At 41.6% G+C, this 23,066-nt stretch overlaps 1 protein-coding gene across 5 annotated transcripts in view; it reads left to right on the top strand.

Moving 5' to 3' along the window:
* LOC117351564 (core histone macro-H2A.1) overlaps window positions 1–23,066 on the top strand; it is a 52,411-nt gene that overhangs the window by 18,326 nt on the left and 11,019 nt on the right. For 2 of the 5 annotated variants that reach the window (XM_033926978.1, XM_033926979.1), the window contains exons 3-6: window positions 2,945–3,051; window positions 4,656–4,856; window positions 6,559–6,666; window positions 11,699–11,798. In XM_033926978.1, the coding sequence (XP_033782869.1) occupies window positions 2,945–3,051; window positions 4,656–4,856; window positions 6,559–6,666; window positions 11,699–11,798 (516 nt within the window). Of the gene's footprint in view, window positions 1–2,944; window positions 3,052–4,655; window positions 4,857–6,558; window positions 6,667–11,698; window positions 11,799–17,738; window positions 17,830–23,066 lie in introns of all 5 variants that reach the window. The other 3 variants (XM_033926981.1, XM_033926983.1, XM_033926982.1) reach the window with 3 other exon arrangements.

Here is a 23,066-nt window from a genome sequence, read left to right as displayed (position 1 = left end):
AAGAGCAATTTCCTCCAAGCGTGATGTGGAGAGGCAAAAGGTAATTTCTGGCACTGAGTCATTCTCGAGTTATCGAAGGTGTGTGAGACTTGGATGGCTGAAGTTAGCCCGGTCGAGCTTTCTCCATATATAGCCTTGTGAACCATGCATACAAATTCACATCCGATAGAACTCCACTGGCTGCCAGTCAAGTATAGAATTCAATTTAAAGTCCTTCGTCCCTAAACATGCCTACTTTGGAGTTCTATCTTTTATAGAACTGTGCCCAAGAAGATAAGTGCCGCCTATCCAATGATTTTTTTTTCAGTTATAATTAAAGCCAATTTACTAATTTTGTTAGGTGCCTATTTATTTAAGCACCTATCTTTAGACGCCTCTTATAGAATTTCCCCCTGTGTGTCCTATTAGGGCTCATTGTAGGAGTCTGTAAAGTCATAACTCTGTTCTCTAATAAAATGGGTAACCAACCAAGGATCATCTTATATGATGCAAAAACTTGTCAACACTATTGCTGCTTCAGGCTAATCATTGGTCCAGTTTTTTTTTCTGTAGAGTTTGGCATAAAAGTTTAATTGTTTTACTATCAGAAAATACTTATGTCTGTGTAGGGCCAGATTCGGTAAACTGCTCAAATTTAGGCACCAGGAAAAAATATGCACTAAGGGACAGATTCTTTAATTGGGTGAAAAAAATTAGGCACCTATTTCATGTCAATCACCCTTAGGCACCCATGTCTAACTAAAGCCTAGGCCAGTGATTCCCAACCCTGTCCTGGAGGAACACCAGGCCAATCGGGTTTTCAGGCTAGCCCTAATGAATATGCATGAGAGAGATTTGCATATGATGGAAGTGATAGGCATGCAAATTTGCTTCATGCATATTCATTAGGGCTAGCCTGAAAACCCAATTGGCCTGGTGTTCCTCCAGGACAGGGTTGGGAACCACTGGCCTAGGCGGCTGCAATATAGACCAGGGTTTTAAAAGTCTACTCTATAGGTGCATAAGTACCTTAGAGCGGTGGTTCCCAACCCTGTCCTGGAGGACCACCAGAAATCTGGTGTAAATCCTGGCATGCAAGTTGGGTGCGTAGCCCTCGTGTTCTGTAACTTTGTGCTGAAATATGATATGGAATTGGGGGACTTGTATACTGCCTTTTTGTGGCTTTGGCATTTCAAAGCTGACATTCCAAGCGTAAGACACTGGAGGTTTAAGTGACTTGCCCAGAGGTCACAAGAAGCAGCACTGGGATTTGATCTGAGACTCTCTGGGGTGCTGAGTAAGCAGCTCTCCCAGAAAAAGCTCCTGATCTATCTCCCTCCATGGCCTTGCCCTCTTTTGTTTTGGATATAAGACACGGTGAGTGTGCAGCATAGGCGGATGTGCCTATAAATCCAAATTAGTGCAAATTAATTTCAGTTAAAGTCAATATTTGAGGTGAAGAACTGAGCTCTTTATTTGTCTGCTCTCATGAACATAGTTTTAAAGTCCAGCAGTTAAGATGTGCAGGTTGTAAAACTGAAACATACCCTGAGTGAAGCCATTCTTGTTTTGTTTTTTTGGGGAAGTGGTATTGTTTCATCCTTTTTTTTAAGTGGCTCTTCTTGCTGTAAGGACTGGTACAGAAACATGCATTTTTATCAAGCCTTTTGCAAAATACCCAGGAAAGTTTGAACATCCCAACTTGGACATTTCTTTTCTGATCTAAGGCAGTGGTTGAAGCTACAGCCTCAGCACCCTGGGGTTGTGGGTTCAAATCCCGCACTGCTCCTTGTGACCCTGGGAAAGTCACTTAATCCCCCCATTGCCCCAGGTACATTAGATAGATTGTGAGCCCACCCGGACAGAGAGGGAAAATGCTTGAGTACCTGATTATAAAATCGCTTAGATAACCTTGATAGGCGGTATATAAAATCCTAATAAACTTGAAACTTGGTAGATGTGTGTAAAGCAGGGCTTCACATCTGGTGCTCTGATAATAACTGAGAGGAGCACAGTGGTCTACATCAGTGGTTCCCAACCCTATCCTGGAGGACCACCAGCCAGTCATTTTTTCAGGATAGCTCTAATGAATATGCATGGGGCAGATTGCATGTCACTTCCATTAGATGCAAATCTCTCTCATGCATATTCATTAGGGCTATCCCGAAAACCTGACTGGAGGACAGGGTTGGGAACCACTGTTCTACATGATAAACAAATCATAACTGAACAGCTTGAAACGCCAATCAAAGGGACCCTTTTATTAAAGTGTGCTGAAATTTGGGTTAAAGCAGGACTTTCTCATTTGCTAAGCCCAGAATTTTGGGGCATTTTCCGTTTTTTGAATTTCAGGTCATGTGCTAATGTTGCGTTATTAGCATATATCAGGGATCTCAAAGTCCCTCCTCGAGGGCCGCAATCCAGTTGGGTTTTCAGGATTTCCCCAATGAATATGCATTGAAAGCAGTGCATGCACAAAAATCTCATGCATATTCATTGGGGAAATCCTGAAAACCCGACTGTATTGCGGCCCTCAAGGAGGGACTTTGAGACCCCTGGTATATATGGTACCTGTAAAGAATTAACGTGGGTGCCCTTAAGAGCTCTTGTTGTTCTGCATTAGCCAGTTACTGGGCTCTAATGTGAACATGTTAGCTGGTTAATGCTTCCGTGCCCATGTCTTCTCCTTTCCAAAAAATAGCTGATGCATGAGGTAGTGCATGCAAACAGACAGAACACTGCAAAAACACTTTAATGTGCTAAGCACACATTAGGGCTTGCCAACCTTTAGTAAAAATGTCCCTAAAAATCTTTTATTATAATTCTATATTACAGTGGTCTTTTTTTAAAGTACAGTATTGCACATGCACTGATAAAATAAACACTTGTCCATATTATAATTTATATTTCTTTTAACTGCATTACTTTAAACCGAGAAAAGACTTCTTTATATTATTATTCCTAGCGGAAATTTTGGAATTGGCTGGGAATGCAGCAAGGGACAATAAGAAAGGTCGCGTCACTCCTAGACACATTCTGTTGGCTGTAGCCAATGATGAAGAGTTAAATCAGGTAAGAATCCAGAACTTGACTTTATATTTATTCAAGATTCCAAGGGTGTAGCTTTATTTAGTCAAACAGTCATATTACCAGTCGGTACTACAATAAAGTGAAATGTTTATTTAACCAGCAAGTTATACTAGTTTAAACATGCTTATTAATAATAATAACTTTATTCTTCTATACCGCCACAATCTTGTGACTTCTAGGCGGTTTACAACCAAGGTAGCTGAACATTCAGCGAGTTACAATATGCGGATGATCACAGGAAATACAGAGTGCAGAGATTTTAAGAAAGGGAAAATGTAAATATACAGTTTGCTGAGCGTGAATATAGGTTATACAGTTTGCTAAGAAATTTCTGAGAGAATCCAAATAGAAAACTGTGTTATGTTTTCAATAGGTTTGACTTTGAAAAGCAAGATGAAGATGATTCCTGTTTTATTTTACTAACTTAGAGGGAGTTTTTTTGTTTGGTTTATTTTACTAAGCTGTGTTTTCAGCTAGCATAGATTTATAACGTGGTTGCCTGCTCACCATCCCCTCGTCTCCTCTTCTATTGCTAGAGAGGAGAGGGCTCGAGGACTAGGGCTCCTGCACGTGCTCAGTAAGCTTAAAGCTTACGTAAACAGTGGATTTGTTCAAAAGCTCCTGACATGCAATCTTTATTTTAAAACTCTGCCTAAGAGTGCGATGGCTCTCCACACACTCGTTTCCGCCTCTGCGGCCTGCCTCAGGAGCCTGGAGGAGAAATTGTTCCTGGTTCCTGGAGTTTGGTCCTGGTCCAGTGTTCCTGTTCTTGGATCTCGGCATATTCAGCACTGCAGAGTGGGCCTGTGGCTTTAGCTCAGCTGGGTTCTGCTGCTTCTCTGAAGCTGGGTTTTTTGCTTTGCTTCTTCTGGGCTTGGCTACCGGCTATCGTCAACCACTAAAATGGGGCTTGTGCATTAAAATCACCTACTTAGTGACCTAACATACTTAAAACAGCCACGGAAGAACAGGCTTTAATGCAGTCCCATTTATTTACTAAACTTGGCCGCTTAAGGGTTGAATATTGGAAGTTAAGCGTTCACATGCTGATTCTGCTCTGGAATGCCACCAACATAGCTGGCCTTTGAGTTAGCCACCAACCGTGAATTCCATTGGTACTTAACTGGTTAATTCACTGAGCTTTGGAATAACCTCCCTGCCCCGCTGCAGAACCTAGGCTCATTCCAATTATTCCGAAAGCATCTGAAAACCTGACTTTTCTCCAAAACGTAAAGCTATCTTATTTAAAATGTAAAGCTAGCTCTCCTCTTCATAACCTCTAATTTCTTATTATGTCCTTCCCTCATTTATTGAATTTACCTGTAAACCCTGCCGAGCTCTATCTTTATGGAGATGATGCGGTAGACAAACTTAAGGTTTAGTTTAGTTTAAATGCTGCTGAAAATTAGGTGTTGGCTCTGACCAAGCGGTTTAACTGGTCTGCAGCTGGCGAAACCGCTTTGAATATCTGCTAGTATGCTTTTAATTTTTCTATATCCTTAGTACATTTTAAATATATATATATATATATAATGTTATTTGATAGGATAATTTTTTAGCCTACTGTCTGCAACTTTTATCTGTAGCTACTAAAGGGTGTCACTATAGCCAATGGTGGCGTATTACCAAATATTCACCCTGAGCTGTTGGCAAAGAAGCGAGGATCCAAGGGCAAACTCGAAGCCATCATCACAAGTTCTCCAGCCAAAAAGGGAAAAAAATCTTCCTCATCTAAGAAGGCACTGTCAACAAAAGCAGGCGGCAAGAAAGGAATAAGAAAGTCTAAGGTAGGCTTTGTTTCCAAACTCAGCATGGAGCACAGAAGCCAGATTGCTTTCAAGCTGCACATGTTGTCAAAGCATAACAAATTTATTTCTATACTTGCAGATCTGTGCGGTTTACAGCAAAAATTAGAATAAACAAACACTACATGACGTGTGAATTATTTCAAAAATTTAACAAATAAGTATGATTCTAAACATGTGCCTGTTTATTTTATAAAGTGCACAACATGGCAACATTAGCCCATGACAAAAATAAACTCACTTAATAAGATCAGTGCATGTCTATTTTTTTCTTTTTTCAAAAATTAAAGATTTTTTCACTAATTCAGGAAAAGGCCTCTATGCACCGTCTTGTCATAAACCACAATATTCTGCGTAGTTTTTTTAAAGCTCCACGCTCCAGTCATAGGCCAGAAAAACTTGAATGTATTTATTCAAATTAGTGAATTAGTCAAATTAGTGAAAAAAATCTATAAAAATAATTTTTGAAAAAAAGAAAAAAATAGTTATGCACTGATCTTATTAAGTGAGTTTAGTTTTGTGTTGGTAAATTATATACATTAACCACTTGGGTTGAGATTTTTTTGAACATTAGCCCATGGCCATTAATTTTTAAAAAATGGAGAATCGGCCATTTTACGGCTGTGATGATAATGCCTTAGCACACGGGAAAAACCCATGTGAAGGTGCACCAAGGCCATTTTCTATTGCCCCTATGAGAGGGAGGCAGAGGACAAAAGAGCACTGAGAGTTACTGTTGTATTTGGAAATGATTGGTTAATTATTTAGTCTGGAATGTACAGTAGAATCTCGTTAACCAGCACTCTCATTCAACCGGCAAAAACATCGCCGGGAACAAAACCAAAAAAGTCCCTAAAGCAGCAGCGGTCCTGAGCCACAAATTCCCCATCCTTCTGACCCTCAAGCACCCAAGCCCCTAAGTAGCTGACGCTTACTCCCCTCCCTCCCGCCCCAAAGCACCAGCGCGGCAGCGGTCCTGAGCTGTGAACCCCCTTCGCGCCCTCCTTCCTTTCCTTACCCGAAGTGTCAGCAGGAGCCAATGCTCAACACAGGGAAGGCCCTGCCGGGGCTGGCCGTGAGCAGCCTGTTTTAAGTGCTGTCTTCTACTGACCAGCTACCGCTTCAAGTAAGGAAGGGAGGAGCAGGAGGTTGTGGCTCAGGACTGTCGCTTGCTTCAGGGCTTGGGGGGGGGGGGAGCTTTGTGGCTCAGGACTGCTGCCACATTGGTGCTTCAGGGCAGGAAGTGGGAGGGAGGGAATGAGATGTGTGTTAGAAACCTTGTCTAACACTCAATCAACCAGAAAAACAGTGGTCCGGCATCCACCAATCCCCAAGGATGCCAGATAACTCAGATTCTGTCTTACAATACCTTTTACTATTGTCTCAATATGTGTTGGTATTACCACTAAAAATGAATAAAACAATTTGAACTCAGAAATTTAGTCGCTGAGCAATTCAAGTTTCATAGTGAATAAAGTTAATTTTCCAAGATGACACTATTGGGGGGGAAGCAGCTTAGAAATTTTCCTGTCCCCTTCAGTGACATTGATACATTAGCCAGCGAGTTCTTCATTTCGGGGCTAAGTTTTTTTTATTTTCACTCTGCCTTACAGGATTGTGATTTGCATGTTTTAAAAAGATGTATATGTCACATGATCTTGCATCAGCAGTTTGTTTTTGTCAGAAGAAGCAAGGTGAAATCAGCAAAACAGCAAGTGCAGACAGTACAACAGAGGGCACTCCAGATGGATTCACTGTCCTGTCCACAAAAAGTCTCTTTCTTGGACAGAAGGTAAGATCGCACATTTCAAACCACTCACTGGCTATTGTGATGAAAGAGTAAGAGAGTAGTCATGGGAGAACACTTCAAGTGTTCAGAAGTTTTAATAGACAAACTTTCAATAAATGTGTTCATGGATAATAAGTTTCTCACTGCTGTATTGACCAGCTAATGAAGAGTAAAGAGAATAAGACAAAATGAAGGTCACTTTAGATGAAAAAGGCTGATGTTGGCATCGCAGAAAACCATTAAATGCCTTATTTGTAGATTTTGTTTTCACATCTGTTCAATATGCTGCCACTATTGGTTATTAGTAGTTATCTGGCCTGCTGTCTGGGCAAAAACCAAACAACTGAGTGACTAAATCCCAGTTAGTCAGAGAGGCATCTGATTGACTTCAAGAATAGAAATGAAAGCCTGCTGATTGATTTTTACTTGTCTGGCCCATCAAACACATCTCGTGGGCTATGAAGGACCGAGAAGTCAACTAGTCGGAATCGGCTAGCTTTCCCTTCTGAAATTGGAAATTATTGGAATAAAGCTTCATCTCTGACAGTATGTTACTGAAGATGAAATTGACGTAGAGAAATTCCTTTATTCATTCATTCAAACTGAAGTGTGATTTTTTAAGCACTTACTTTATAAAATATTAATTATGCTAGAGTTTGGCAAAAATGGAGAACATAGTTAAATACCTAGGGCTAAAGTAACAAGCAAAACTAACCTTCACCCTTTTACTAAGCCACAGTAGAAGTTTCAACCGCGGCCCAGAGCACTAAATGCTCCAACGCTGCTCTGACCGTCCACGGTAGCGCTCTGGTCCATGGTAGAAATCTCTACTGCAGCTTAGTAAAAAAGGGCCTAAATAAATAAAAACATATGACACATTTTAATTGGACTAATAATAATTTTATTGAATAGCCTTTGAGAGGCAGCACTCCTTCAGGTGAGAACAGATTACTGACATCATTTTTGACTATAATCTGCTACATCTTAGTGTAAAAATGAGGGTTATTTTTAAATGAATGGCACGTCCATCTTCCCCATAAGATAAGCACACTCTGCAATTTTATTTTATTTTTTTTTTTGCTTAACCTTTGAATGCTGCTTTTAATTTTGCAACTTTCTGTTGGGATGTTTCTGAAAATATTTCTCTGAATTTTTAAATTCTATTTTGGTTTAAAATCCAAATTAATTGATACTTATAGGGCATGTCTGTTGAAGAAGCGGGATATAAATCCACTGATGCAGACTCTGTTCTCTCTTCCTGATATGCCCGAGTTGGGTGAATAAAGTGGAATATCTCAGTGTCACTACGGTCCAAACCTTTGTGCATTTTAGACACGCACACACACACAGTTCAGAAGCTCAGATCAAGGTCTGAATCGGAAAAGATCTGGATTCACCTTGTTTTTGTTTTATGACGCTAAGCTGTGCTTTTCTTACAGAAGACATTATTATTTAGAGCCTTGCTTATTCAATACTGTTCCATTCCGAAGCATTTTGATGTTGAACTATTCGACCTCATCTTTTAAACCTTTTATGCATTTTTTTTACTGTTTTAAAACAGAAATCCATACATTCTGGGTGCTAATTCGGAGCGTTTTGAGCACTAATGTGACACTTTTACAGTTGAAGCCTCTCCAGCTTATTTTTAAAATATTTTCAGAAGCATAAACCAGAAGCCCTTTTATCTTGATTTTCAAGTGCTTGCTAAACATGTATTTCCCTTTCCTGCCGAGAAAACACGTGGCAGAAGATCCCTGTGTGAGACAGTTGGGTTGCAAAGAAGGCCTTTGCAGTTGCCATGGCTGTTGCTAAGCTACTTGGGGTTCGAGGGCGAAAGGGTCTGGTAGACAATGGGGCAATTGTTTTTGCTAATGAGCTTACGTTTCCTTACTAAGTATCTCAGAATTATTCTCTCCTTTTTATGCTGCCATTACAATTGCTACGAAATAGGCTCTCCAGTTGGAACATATGTTGAAACAATATTTTCATTTTCTTATTCCCGTCTCACTGATCCAGCCAAAAGAGACCCATGCGTTCTCTGAAATGATGAAAATATGCTTGCACAAGTAAAACAGTAACAAATTTAAAATATGGAGAGAAAAATGAAAGGTGGGTTGGGAAAGAGTGGGCGACTGCAATCCTTGGGGGCCCCAGACAATCCTAATGAATGTGTATGGAGTTGGTTTGCATATTGTGGGGGCGATGTGCATGAATATTTATTAGGGATGTCCCAAAAACTTAACCACTTTGAGTTCCCAGAGGACTAGAGTTGTCCATCCCTGACATATTACATATGTCAATGAGCATCTTAAAGTTGCACCTTTAAGATGCTCATTGACATATGTACAACGCTCGTTTATTGAGTTAAAATTAAGAAAATGTTTTGCTTGTCACGCACATGCAAAAGGGCCCTTCTTAAATTCTCACCTCGACTTTTTCCCACCCAATCTTGGTCATGTCAGCGATAAGCATGGGGATAGATTTCATCAAGATATCAAGGTGATGGAAAGCAGATATCAGGGAAAGTTCAATCCCAGTATGACGGGAGACTGTTGTTGGTTCTTGCAAAGAGAGACAAATGTACAGTACAAGCATAAAAGCAAGGGTCTCAAACATTTCTGTACATGCTGACATCACTTTTGTGTGAGTTAAGAGAGGTGTAAATATACAGTATGCTGTAACATGTCTCCTTATTGTCTTCTTGTTTGGTTTCAGAGTAAACTCCTTAACATAAATTTGTATTATTTCTCACCTTTAATGGGTGTTTTCTGTAGGCAACAGGATTGATCAGGCACACAGTCCCTCCTATTACCCTAAAGGCTGCATACTTTCTTGAGCTCTAGAACAAACTTAGGTACTGGGGTGTGGGAAGGGTCATTCATGCCGATAATACTTGGTTCTGAGTTCTGGGAGAGCTGTTCATCTTGGCAAAATGCAGTAATATCACCCACTCTTGTGCCTGATCATTCCTGCTTTGTATGGAAAAATTTATTTTATAGGTGAGAAACAAAGCTTTAACTCGGTCTTCATCAAACTACAAGACTTCTTTTGAGAACTGTTTTAAAGAGCATTATCCAGAAAGAAGTGAGAGAAAGTCCATTAGAAAACAAGTTTGAGATATGATTATTGGTTAAACTGTTTCCTACTCATTCCGTTTCTTGAGATATGGTGGTGAACTTAGGTCATGGAAAATGTGTATTTGCCAAATTGCAATGCACCTAGAATGGAGGAAAAGAAAAGCCTCGGAGGTCCAAAGGCAAAAAGCTATAACTGCATATGTCAAAACACCTTGTATGTGGACTCAGTATCTTTCATAGGCACCAAAAAATCTCCATATAACTAATCTTACTCAACATGTGATGCAATGAATGAATATAAATAATAAATCAGCACTTATCTTGTGGCCCAATGAGGACCCATTTCGCATACTAGCTTCTTCAGGAGATCCAATCTAGTGGCCCAATGAGGACCCATTTTGCATACTAACTTCTTCAGGAGATCCACTCTTGTGGCCCAATGAGGACCCATTTTGCATACTAGCTTCTTCAGGAGATCCACTCTTGTGGCCCAATGAGGACCCATTTCGCATACTAACTTCTTCAGGAGATCCAATTTTGTGGCCCAATGAGGACCCATTTCGCATACTAACTTCTTCAGGAGATCCAATCTTGTGGCCCAATGAGGACCCATTTCGCATACTAGCTTCTTCAGGAGATCCAATCTTGTGGCCCAATGAGGACCCATTTCGCATACTAACTTCTTCAGGAGATCCAATCTTGTGGCCCAATGAGGACCCATTTCACATACTAGCTTCTTCAGGAGATCCACTCTTGTGGCCCAATGAGGACCCATTTCGCATACTAGCTTCTTCAGGAGATCCACTCTTGTGGCCCAATGAGGACCCATTTCGCATACTAGCTTCTTCGGGAGATCCAATCTTGTGGCCCAATGAGGACCCATTTCACATACTAGCTTCTTCAGGAGATCCACTCTTGTGGCCCAATGAGGACCCATTTCGCATACTAGCTTCTTCAGGAGATCCACTCTTGTGGCCCAATGAGGACCCATTTCGCATACTAGCTTCTTCGGGAGATCCAATCTTGTGGCCCAATGAGGATCCATTTCGCATACTAGCTTCTTCGGGAGATCCAAGTGCTGTGTCATAGAGTTTGACACACCTCACACTGCCTTTAACGTGCTTCTCTGTGTGAAGTGTGTCAAAACTCTGTGCAAGCTAGTATGTTGAAACGGTTCCCCACTAGAGCACAAGATAAGTGCTGATTTTATTTATATTCATTCATTGCATCATCTGCTGAGTTAGATTAGTTAAATGGAGGGTTTTGGGGTTTTTTTGTGCCTATGAAAGATATTGAGTCCACATATGAGGTGTTTTGACATATGCAGTTATAGCTGTTCACCTTTAGCCCTCTGAGGCTTTTTTTCCTCCATTCTAGGTAGATTGAGATCTGTTATGTTGGATTTTGCTTTGCAAGTCTTTGATCTTTTCTTGTATTCTCCAAATTGAACACATCAATAATGTAGTAGAAGCATGACCTCAAAGCAGGACTGAATATTTGGAAGCTGGGAGTAGTATCCTTTATTGCATTGAACCCATAATTGCAATACTTATCATATAAATTATTTTTAAAAATATAGTTCACTCGCTTTTAAAAACACAGGGGTCTTGAAAATTTTGTAATAATTATGTGACATGTTGGTAGTGTGCTGCTACTGGTTTATGCTTTGCTTCTTAAAAAAGAAAATAGATTTGAGTGGCTAGCTGGGAGTAATTTTAACATGGAAAAACACTGCTTTTACAGTGTTGCTGTACATCTTTTGAGCCTTGTGTTTGAAACAGAATCTTGCTTCTTTTCTTTTTTTGCCACTGATAACCCTTTTCATAAGACCTGCATTTTGTTTCAAATGTTTATTTGCAGCATGCTGGCTGTGTTGCAAAAGCCTGTGCGCTTTTCTGCAGCTTCTCTGTGATTTCCCAGCTGTCCTGTTATTTCCCACCTCATGGTTTTCTTTTCAGCTGAACCTTATTCACAGTGAAATCAGTAATTTAGCCGGCTTTGAGGTGGAGGCAGTTATCAATCCTACCAATGCTGACATTGACCTTAAAGATGACCTAGGTAAATGGGGGTAACGGGGGCTTGAAATAGCTAATGGTCAGAGGAGAATTATGGAAACAGAATGTTACATCATCAACTTCCAGATAAACAGGTAATTAGATACTGACATCCCTCTGAATTAGGATTTTTTTGTAGACCCTTTCAATAATATTGATGCAAGGTAGCTCTACCCTTTCATCATCTTTGGTGCCAAGCTCCTGGATAGCATAAAAACAATTTTTACAGGAAGAGATTTCCACAAAATATATTTCATACTCTGCTGGAAAGTTAAGAAATTAAGAATTCAATGCTAAACGGCACCCACTTTGAAAACTTTTTCCCAAGATACCATTCGGGGAAGCATTATCCTGTTGTGGTGCCTGGAGTGAAATAGTTTAGAAACCATTTTTAAGAGTCTCTTTTTATGCTTATAGTCGAATCATTTTGAAAACAGAGCTCTGAAAGATGCTTCTAACGATTTATGATTGGCTGCCTTCAACTCTTACCAGCAAGGTCCTGTTGTGTCCATTCTGTCTGTAATTCTCATATACTGACCATTAGTTTCATGGGAGGGGTTCATCTATTGTGATTCTTTCTCACTGTTGTTTCTTCTGGGTTATAAGAAAAACAGTTTCTCCATTCATCAGATTGAGGCAAGTGTCCCAGAAAATCCTTGGAGGCATTAAAATATTGAAAATTTGCAGAGTTGGGAATCAAATTATTGTTGTTTTTTTTTGCCTAGCCTGTTTAAATTCCATCACAAACTAATTGTGTTTCTGCTAGTTTTATTTACTGCCACTATTAATATAATGGAAATGGAGAAACAGAAATGTGGTGTTAGGATTTGTAACTCAACAAATCCTGCAATCCTACCAAACTATTAAAATACTTTTTAAAACTTAAATATTTATAATAACAATGAACAACCCCAGAATTTCCTATTCCTTGATATCCAAATACGCTAAGGATGCTCATCTTTGTCTTAAGTCCTTACCACCAGTGCTGTAGGATTAGCTGCAATGAAACAGCATGCCCATCAATCATTCTATATATCTTCTAAAATATGGTCTTGAATAATTCAAGAGTTATATTCAAAGGAAAAAGTATTTTCTTTGGCCAGTATATCTGAATGTGTTGAACTGCAGCAAGCCAAACACATAGCTGTGTCAGGTTACAGGACAAATTTTTCCCCTATCCCTGCGGGAACTCATTTTCCCATCCCCTAGAGCAGTGATTCCCAACACTGTCCTGGAGGAACACCAGGCCAATCGGGTTTTCAGGCTAGCCCTAATGAATATGCATGAGAGAGATTTGCATATGATGGAAGTGATAGGCATGCAAATTTGCTTCATGCATATTCATTAGGGCTAGCCTGAGTGAAGCAGAACTTCCTGACATTAGTCCTGAACCTGTCCCCCCTTAGCTTCATTACATGTCCTCTAGTCCGTGTCAAATTGGACAATGTAAATAATCTTCTCTGCTCTATTTTGTCGATTCCTTTCAGTATTTTGAAGGTCTCGATCATATCCCCACGCAGTCTCCTTTTCTCAAGGGAGAACAATCCTAATGTTATAAGTCTATCCTCGTATTCCAGTTTCTCCATACCCTTCACCAGTTTTGTTGCTCGTCTCTGCACCCTCTCCAGCAGTTTTATATCCTTCTTTAGGTAGGGAGACCAATGTTGGACGCAGTATTCCAAGTGTGGTCTGACCATTGCCCTATAAAGCGGCATTATAACTTTCTCCGATCTACTCGAGATTCCTTTCTTTATCATGCCCAACATTCTATTTGCCTTCTTTGCCGCTGCCGCACATTGTGCCGACGGCTTCAGGGTCCTATCTATCAGTACACCCAGGTCCTTTTCTTGTTCACTCTTCCCCACAAGCCTCAAACACTTTAAAATCCTAAATAGCAACATTCTAGAGCTCAGACTGTGATGTCATAATGCCTCATTCCACCAATGCCTAAGCTCTGTCCTCATCTGCACAAGCCTCAAACACTTTAAAATCCTATGTAGCGCTTGATCCAAGATGGCCGTGAGCTTGTTCGGCTGAATAGACGCCTTGGGAGTTTGTCCGATTATTTCAATAAATTCTATGGGTAGTGAGGGGAACTTTTTTTCTCTCCTACCTGCAATGCCGAAGCGCCAGAGTTAGGACCAGGGAGGAGTGTGAGGAACTGCAAAGGGACCTCGATAAGCTGGAGGACTGGGCAAACAAATGGCAAATGCGCTTTAACATAGATAAATGCAAGGTCATGCACATAGGGAAAAAGAACCCGTTGTTCGAGTATAAAATGGGGGGGGGGGGGGGATTGCTGGGAGACACCGGACTTGAGAGAGACTTGGGTGTGCTAGTGGATCCATCCATGAAACCATCCGCACAGTGTGCAGCAGCCTCGAAGAAAGCCAATAGGATGCTGGGCATCATCAAGAGGGGCATAACAACCAGGACGCGGGAAGTCATCATGCCGCTGTATCGAGCGATGGTGCGCCCACATCTGGAATACTGCGTTCAATATTGGTCACCGCACCTCAAGAAGGACATGGCAATTCTTGAGAGAGTCCAAAGGAGGGCAACGAAACTGGTAAGAGGGCTGGAAAACTGCCCATATGCCGAGAGGCTGGATAGACTGGGGCTCTTCTCTCTGGAAAAGAGGAGGCTCAGGGAGGATATGATAGAGACCTTCAAAATACTTAGGGGCATAGAGAGGGTGGACAGGGACAGGTTCTTCAGACTAAAAGGGACAACAGGTACAAGGGGGCACTCAGAGAAACTGAGGGGGGATAGGTTCAGGTCAAATGCAAGGAAGTTTTTCTTCACCCAAAGGGTCGTGGACACATGGAATGTGCTCCCGGAGGAGGTGATCCGGCAGAGTACAGTACAGGGATTCAAACAGGGATTGGACAGATTCCTGAGGGAAAAGGGGATTGTGGGGTACTGAGGGAGGTGCTGGGGTGTTGCATAAGTATAGACAGCTCACCAGGTCGTGCAGGTGCAAGGTCGGAGGGTTAGGACTTTGATGGGAAGATAGGACTTCGATGAGAAACCTAGGGGGCAAGGGGGCCCCTTCTGGTGATTAAGGCAGGTCATGACCTGTTGGGCCACCGCGGGGGCGGACTGCTGGGCGGGATGGACCTGTGGTCTGACCTGGCAGAGGCACTGCTTATGTTCTTATGACACGGGCGGAGCGCCGCAGCTGCCTCGCGGCGAACCGGAGTTCCTGTCGGCATCATTGAAGAAATCCTGATGTGCATGCAAAATGTACCCGGAACGTCGGTGAGTAGCCCGCAGGAGACGCTGCGTATGGGCGGGTCTGCAGCAGTTCTCCCTGGACCAGATACAACTCTCAGCCCCGACAACAAGTTCCCCGAGAGGTGAGGAAACCCCGGAGGAGAAGGATTGTTTCCACCACCAGAGGCAAGCCAGACATCATTGGAGAGCTTAGAAGGAAGGGCACTTCAATGAGAAAGCCCCTACAGGAAACCGGAGGCAGTTCCACCAGCGGGTGGAAGGATTACCCAGATGGAAGGGAATCGAGGAATCTTCAAGTGGTGAGCATTTTTTCACTGGTCAAGTGCAAACTTTTCTTAACAAACCCTCAGAGGTGACTTTTGATGCTTTGTGGGATCTTGTGCTAATTTTGGGAAAGCCATAAATCCCCATTTTCATTATATAGAAAGGAAATTAATTCAGCATACAAAGGAATTGGAAGAAGTTAAGGCAGAATTGAGTGACTCTAAATCCAATATTCAGAAGATTGAACAAGATTTAATTTCCTCTAAAAAAAATAGAAGAGACTTTAATTAAAGATAATATAAACCTTAAAAAAAAAATTGAAATTTTAGAGAATACGTCACGAAGTAATAATTTAAGGTTAATAAACTTTCCTAGGGTCACAATGGTAGCCCCGAGAGAAATGATCAAAATATATTTTAAAGAGGTTTGGGGTATATCTGAGGAACTTTTACTGCCACTTTCTCAGGTTTATTACATACCTTCAAGAGATCAATCCCAAAACCAAGGACAAACAAATCAAGAAGCTATGGATGTCTCAGCTCTTTTGGAGACGTCAGATAAAGAAATTGCTACTCCAGCGACTTTGAAAAGCTACAGTTATTATCAAACAGATAAGCTGTGGATTTTGAGATTATTCTTTAAAAATAGACAGAAACAATTCCTGGGTTATAAGATACAGCTATATCCAGATTTATCACGCGAGACGCAGAAGCGTAGGCGTGAATTTCTTCTACTTAAATCAGGAGTCTTAGCTTTGGGGGCTACCTTTTATTTGCGTCATCCCTGTAAGTGCATTACCAAACAAATAAGTATGTTTTCTTCGAACCATGTCAATTAACTTCCTTCTTGTCACTCAGCCGACTGGGTAAAGAAAATTCTTAAGCTCGTTAGAAGAATTGTGTATTACATTTTGCTTCAGTTTCAAGTTCTTGTTTTTTTAGGAATTTTCTTTACTTCACGCCAATAGTAAATCTTGGATCAAAGTGGACTTGAGTAAAATTGAACCTTAATGTTAATTGCTTTATATTTGTTGGCATGTAGCCATTTGTTTTTTCTCTTTTTGAATATGATCTAAGTTCAATTTCTTTCTGTACAAGTTTTGTATGCTTGATAAATAATTTGAAATTTATAAATAAATTAAAAAATAAAATAATAAAATCCTAAGTAGCAACATTCTAGAGCTCAGACTGTGATGTCATAATGCCTCATTCCACCAATGCCTAAGCTCCGTCCTCATCTGCACAAGCCTCAAACACTTTAAAATCCTAAGTGGCAACATTCTAGAGCTCAGACTGTGATGTCATAATGCCTCATTCCACCAATGCCTAAGCTCCGTCCTCATCCGCACAAGCCTCAAACACTTTAAAATCATAAGTGTTCGAGGCCTGTGTGGTTAAGGCAGAGTGGACAGAAATGGAACAGAACTCTCCGGAATGGGAAAATGAGTTTCTGGAAGGATGGGGAAAATCTGTCCCCGTGTCATTCTGTATTTGAAACCCTGTCAACGCTTTTCTGGATTGGTTTGCTGCTGTTCTTCAGTCGTTGATTTCCACGAAACTAGTAAAAAAAATACATATGCAGGAGTCTATGAAAGAAACTCATTACCATATTTTGCTTGTTAACTTGAGATGTCTTTGTTCTGGAGGCTGATGCATTCAAAACTGTTTAGACTTCCACTGAATGACAGTAATCGCTGTATGTTATGTTTGATTGATATTCTTACTATAAATTAAAATATTGGGACACCAGTGACAGACAGAAAAAAAGCACAAGCCAACCTTCTGCTACCAGATTTTTATCCCAAAAAATCTTCTGAGGGCCTTTTTAGTTTGCTTTATGTGGTCTTGTCTTAGTAGTTCCCCAGAAATACCAAGTGAATTATCCTCATAAACATTACAATGCTTTAAAAAAAATATAAAACAACCATGTAATAAGTGCAACTGGTAAAAAAAAAAAAGAACATACCTTCATTTACATACAAATACTCTCTGATTCTCTGTTTGGAGGGTACATTCCATATAAAGAAACCAATTTGCTGAATGCCAAAACATTAAATAGTAAGAAGTGGAAATTTTATTACTGCTAACAAAATGGAGAAACTGGTTATTTTCTTTAGCCTAGTAAATTCACTTTGCTTGTTAGTATCATATGTTTTTGAATAACATCAAGGAAGAGGGGGTTAGCTAACTTCAAAATGCTATAAGTGTTATTTCTTATACCTGTCACTCACTATATTTTAAACATATAATGCCTCCTTCTCCCCCACCCCACCCCCCAAAAATATATATATATATTCGCACATACAAACCATGGATTATACTTTTGGCTCAAATCCCTGAGCTTCAAGGTAGGAGAACAATTAAGTTAGTATGCTAATAAATGTAGGGCGTGTAGCTGAATCTTTTTCCAACGTGGTTGATGTGCGTTTGTTTACCTGTTGTAGTTGCAAGTTGTACAGGCTGACATTGCCACAATCGACAGTGATGCTGTCGTTCACCCGACAAGCTCTGACCTCTACGGCGGTGGTGAAGTAGGTAATGGAAAGTTTAGTGCTGCCAAGCTGTGTGTGTGCGTGCGTGTGTGTGCCTTGGCCACCAGGAGCAAAAGCTTGGGGGGGGGGGGGGGTTTGCAGCTAATGCAGATTTACATGCCTTCTTTGTTTCCAACAGTCCTAAACCTGTTCCTCCCCCCCAAAAAAAAATCCATTCTGGAGCGAGAACCTGAAATATCATAATAAATACTGATGATCTCTGTAGGCTAAGTTATGATGCCAAGAGCCAGTTGTCTTTAGCAGTAACGGGTTAGAACCGATATCATTAGCCAGGGGATGACTGGACAAGCAGTACACTTCCCCCTCCCCATTCGCGGTTTCTGCACTCGCGATTTCACATAATCGTGATTTTTTTCTGGGGAGGGGGAAAATTTTAAAAAAAACATATTTTTTACCTCCCTGCCGCCTTCCCGGCCTTACCTGGTGGTCTAACGGGCTTTCGGGGCAGGAGCGATCTTCCTACGCTCCTGCCCCGTGCAGATCACCATGAGGAAATGGCTGTAGGGAGTTCCTGTCGTAGTCTCAAGAGACTACGGGAACTCACAGCAGCCATTCCTAATGGCGATCTGCACGGGGCAGGAGCGTAGGAAGATCGCTCCTGCCCCGAAAGCCCTCTAGACCACCAGGTAAGGCCAAGAAGGCGGCAGGGAGGTGGGGGTGGGTCAGAGCCGGATAATCGCGGTTTTTCACCATTCGCAGTCCGGCTCTGCCCGTATCCCCTGCGAATAACGAGGGAGAAGTGTACTGATCCATCCTCTTTCATTTCAATGGTTTCCCTTCAAACAAAATTAAAGTGAATCAGTGTAGTGCAGAAACGCTTGAGTGCTGTTGTTTGTGTCCTTTTTTTTTTTTCTGTAACCCAATAAAAATCTTTGTTTCCTGTTTATGTGAAATCTTTCAGAAGTCTTAGAATATGTCTTTAAAGTTGTTTCTCCTATGTTGTGGCTAACGAAAAGCGGTGCTGAAAATAGGATTCCTTGGGCTTGCTTAAGGAAAAAAGGCAACTACCTTGAAGCTCTTGTTGCTGTTGACCTCAGTGATGGAGATTAGAAGCGCGGGAAGCTTGAGCGGATGAGCTGACCGGTTGATTCTGTGGCTTTACTGCATGGGTCAAGGTCTGGGTTCAGATCTTCTACTATGACTAGTTACTTCTATAGTCCTGAAAGGTGTACACATTGCTGTACATTTTAACATACAATAGACAGTCCCTGCTCAGAAGAGCTTACAGTCTAATTTAGTCAGACAAACAGGAGGACATATCAGGGTTGGGGAGATTATGGTAGAGGAAACGATACAGGGGGCGTTAAGAGTTGAAAGCAGTTTCCAAAAAGTGGCCTTATACCGTGGATTTGAATACTGCTAGGGATGGAGCTCTCCAGGTCAGCTGGGGATGCCCATAATACCAGGATCCAGTCACTATGTTTTTAGTGCCCATGACGCTGGGTTCTAATATAATCCTCCCCTGAGCTCTGAGTGTTTTACAGGACAAGACAATGTACAATTACAGGAAACAATAAAAAAAATGCTGCTATGTGTCTCTTGCCACATTTAGAAGTGGGGCTGAGCAGAATCTTTCAGTGTTTATTTTAAACCAGTCTGAGCTACTATAAATGGAGTTTCTGCAGCATAGCAGGCTGAACTGTGAGGAGTCGGAGGTTTGTACTCAATGGACTGGCATCTGTAGTTTCAGCTTTTCATAGATATAGCTATGTTGTTATTACACTTTTTATATATTAACATTTATAGGACATAATAGCAACAGTGATTTACAACTTTCAAACTACGTAAAGAACAGCACAGGAACCAAAGAAGAGGAGAAATGGCAGAGGTGAAAAATATAGCATCCCAGCTAGGGAGATCTATTACCTCTAGGGATGAGCTCACACTCTAAGAACATAAGAATAGCCTTACTAGGTCAGACCAATGGTCCAGTAGCCCGTTCTCACGGTGGCCAATCCAGGTCCCTAGTACCTGGCCAAAACCCAAAGAGTAGCAGCATTCCAGCATCTCAAAGAATAGCAAGATTACGGAACCCCAATGAGAGCAACATTCCAGAGCTGAGATTGTGATGTCATAATGCCTCAGTCCACAGTGCCTCGGAGCCAACCTCATCAATGATGTCACAATGGTTTAATTGTCCTATACTTGACTTACATAAAACATAAGAATACTGGGTCAGATCAATGGTCCAGCAAGCCCAGTAGCCCGTTCTCACGGTGGCCAATCCAGGTCCCTAGTACCTGGCCAAAACCCAAAGAGTAGCAGCATTCCAGCATCTCAAAGAATAGCAAGATTACGGAACCCCAATGAGAGCAACATTCCAGAGCTGAGATTGTGATGTCATAATGCCTCAGTCCACAGTGCCTCGGAGCCAACCTCATCAATGATGTCACAATGGTTTAATTGTCCTATACTTGACTTACATAAGAATACTGAGTCAGATCAATGGTCCAGCAAGCCCAGTAGCCCGTTCTCGTGGTGGCCAATCCAGCTCACTAGTACCTGGCCAAAACCCAAGGTGTAGCAATATTCCATGCTACCAGTACAGGGCAAGTAGTGGCTTCCTCCATGTTTTTCTCAATAACAGACTAGACTTTTCCTTCAGGAACTTGTCCAAACCTTCCTTAAAACCAGGTACACTATCCACTCTTACACATCCTCTGGCAACGCGTTCCAGAGCTTAACTATTCTCTGAGTGAAAAAAAATTTCCTCCTATTGGTTTTAAGAGTATTTCCCTGTAACTTTGAGTGTCCCCTAGTCTTTCCTCCCCTAAAGCTTGAGTGAAGAGGTGTGGCTTAAGACCAGCCTTGAAGCATGAGGATGCTAGACATAGATGTTGAGGGACTTAGATACTCAAAGGAGTCGAACAATAAAAAGCAGACCGCCATGTTCCTTCTAAACATGCATGAGAAGAAGGGGTTAAAAATAGCAGTTTGTCATATCATGAATGTAAAGTGCACTCTGAAAGACAGAGAACCAGCTTATCAAAAAGAAAGATGGGATGCACAGTATTGAACACTCTATGAGCAAGCATCTTACACTTAAGCAATAGTGTACTCCAGCATTAAAGTTGGTGTGTTTTAAGAAAACATTTTAAAAAATGCACATTTTTATATAAAAATGCTGATTAGGACAATTTTTTGCATTCAAAATCTGAATAAATGCGTGCCAGAGTGGAGCGGCATTTTAGAAAGGACTTCAAAGTCAAAATGTCACAAATGGATGTCTATCTTGCATATACGAAGGTTGATTCATAAGTCATGGCAACTATTTTTTTCTCTTGAAAGTGCGTCAGCACTGGAAATCAATATATACATTTGAAAATGTGTGCCGTGTACTTCTTAATGTTGTCTCTAGATGAGAAATGAGTGTAGCGGTCTCTAGTAGAGGAGAAGCAAAAAGCATGACATTTGAAATCATTTTATTGACAAATAATAAATGTTAGCTGTTTCACAAAACCAAGCACAGAGCTTGAGAGTGAGTATGTGTAACTGTTAACATCCTTCAAAGCGTTGTCACTGCCATTGTGTTCCCAATTGTGACATATGACTGCAAGACATGGACCTTTTTTTATATAAATCTTTATTGATTTTCAAGCCAAGTTCCGGAATCAAGACATGGATACTCACAAAAGCAGATAGAAGAAAAATCGATGCCTTCGACCTGTGGTGCAGGGGAAGACTTAGGATCACCAATAAAGATGTTCTTGATCATATAAACACAGAGCTAACCCTGGAAGGCAAGATTACCATACAGAAACTGACCTAGTTTGGACGTGATGAGGGCGAATTCACAAGAAGAGGAGATGCTACTCGGAATAGTCAGTGGTGAAAGGAAAGCAGCGGAGACCAAAGGCCTGTTGGCTAGATACCATCAAGTATGACACAGAGATGAACATAAAGCAATTGAAAGAAGCTGTGGAAAATGGAAGCATGGCGAGGACTGGCCTACAGCATATCCAAGGGTTGGACATGACTGAATGGATAGTAGTAGTAGCAGCCAACAGTTCTGGAAGTTTCTCCCATACTGCACGACACAATGCAGAAATGATTTGTAACACTGTGTAGTCACAGTGTGTCCCTCGCAAACTGGACGAAACACAGGCCAACCTGGGAGACTACGGTGAAGGATGTTAACAGTTAAAACAGATTGAGATCCCTGGAGTACATGAACCACAAGTACAAAGTCCCTCCTTGAGAGCTGCAATCCAGTCGGGTTTTCAGGATTTCCCCAGTGAATATGCATTGAAAGCAGGGCATGCACATAGATCTCATGCATATTCATTGGGGAAATCCTGAAAACCCGACTGGATTGTGGCCCTCAAGGAGGGACTTTGAGACCCCTCCTCAAAAACAGGGAAAAAGTGAAGTTTTCAGTAAAATGTGGGGGTTACAACCCCCCACAACGCGGCGCGATCTCTATTAAGTAAAGTGGGGGGGGGGTTCCCCCCCCCACACCCCCTTCGGAGCCGTAAAAACAGTAATTTTGTGCGGCGCACACCTCCACGCTGCGCTCAATTGTCCCGGCGCACTTTTGACCTGACACCGCCTTGCCATTTATCAAGTTTACAGGGACTGAGGCTGCTCCTTTTACTAAGAAATTAAAGCCAAAATTTGAATTACAGTAATTTCATTATTCAGTGCAGCCTCGAAGCAGAGGTTGCGGTGGCAGCCCCTATGTCACGACTCCACTGAAGATAATGGAGTAAAAGCAGGTTACTATGGCAACCTGTGGAATCGGATCACCAAGTCCCCGGGATTCTCGGAGAGGTGCAGATGCTTCAAATGTCAATATTGGGAACCCAGCAAAATAAAGACCTATAGTATATACATTTGGCTTCTCAGACTTCTGTAAGGCAAATACCCCCCTCATTCTAAAACACAGCACCCATTGCACATATATCGTTATTGAATACTAACGCGGATAAGTGTACACTTACGCACGTAAATGCAAGTTGGTATTCGCAGGGGAGGAGCATAGACTTATGCTTTAAAGTAGGGATTCTCAATCCAGTCCTCGGGGCACACCCACTCACGTTTTCAGGCTATCTAGGGTTCATAGACAAGGGCGCGAAAGACAAAAGCACGCGCCGACAATTAAGCGCCGCCGCGCCGCTCTAAATTACAGTTTTTAGGGGCTCAGACGGGGATTTTTGTTGGGGAACCCCCCCAGTTTAAGACATTGCGCCGGCGTTTTGGGGGGTTGTAACCCTCCACATT

This window comes from Geotrypetes seraphini, chromosome 18 (assembly GCF_902459505.1).
Source record: "Geotrypetes seraphini chromosome 18, aGeoSer1.1, whole genome shotgun sequence".
Classification (NCBI taxonomy): Eukaryota; Metazoa; Chordata; class Amphibia; order Gymnophiona; family Dermophiidae; genus Geotrypetes; species Geotrypetes seraphini.
Note: the sequence above shows the minus strand (reverse complement) of the source record. Positions and strands in the feature narration are given on the sequence as shown.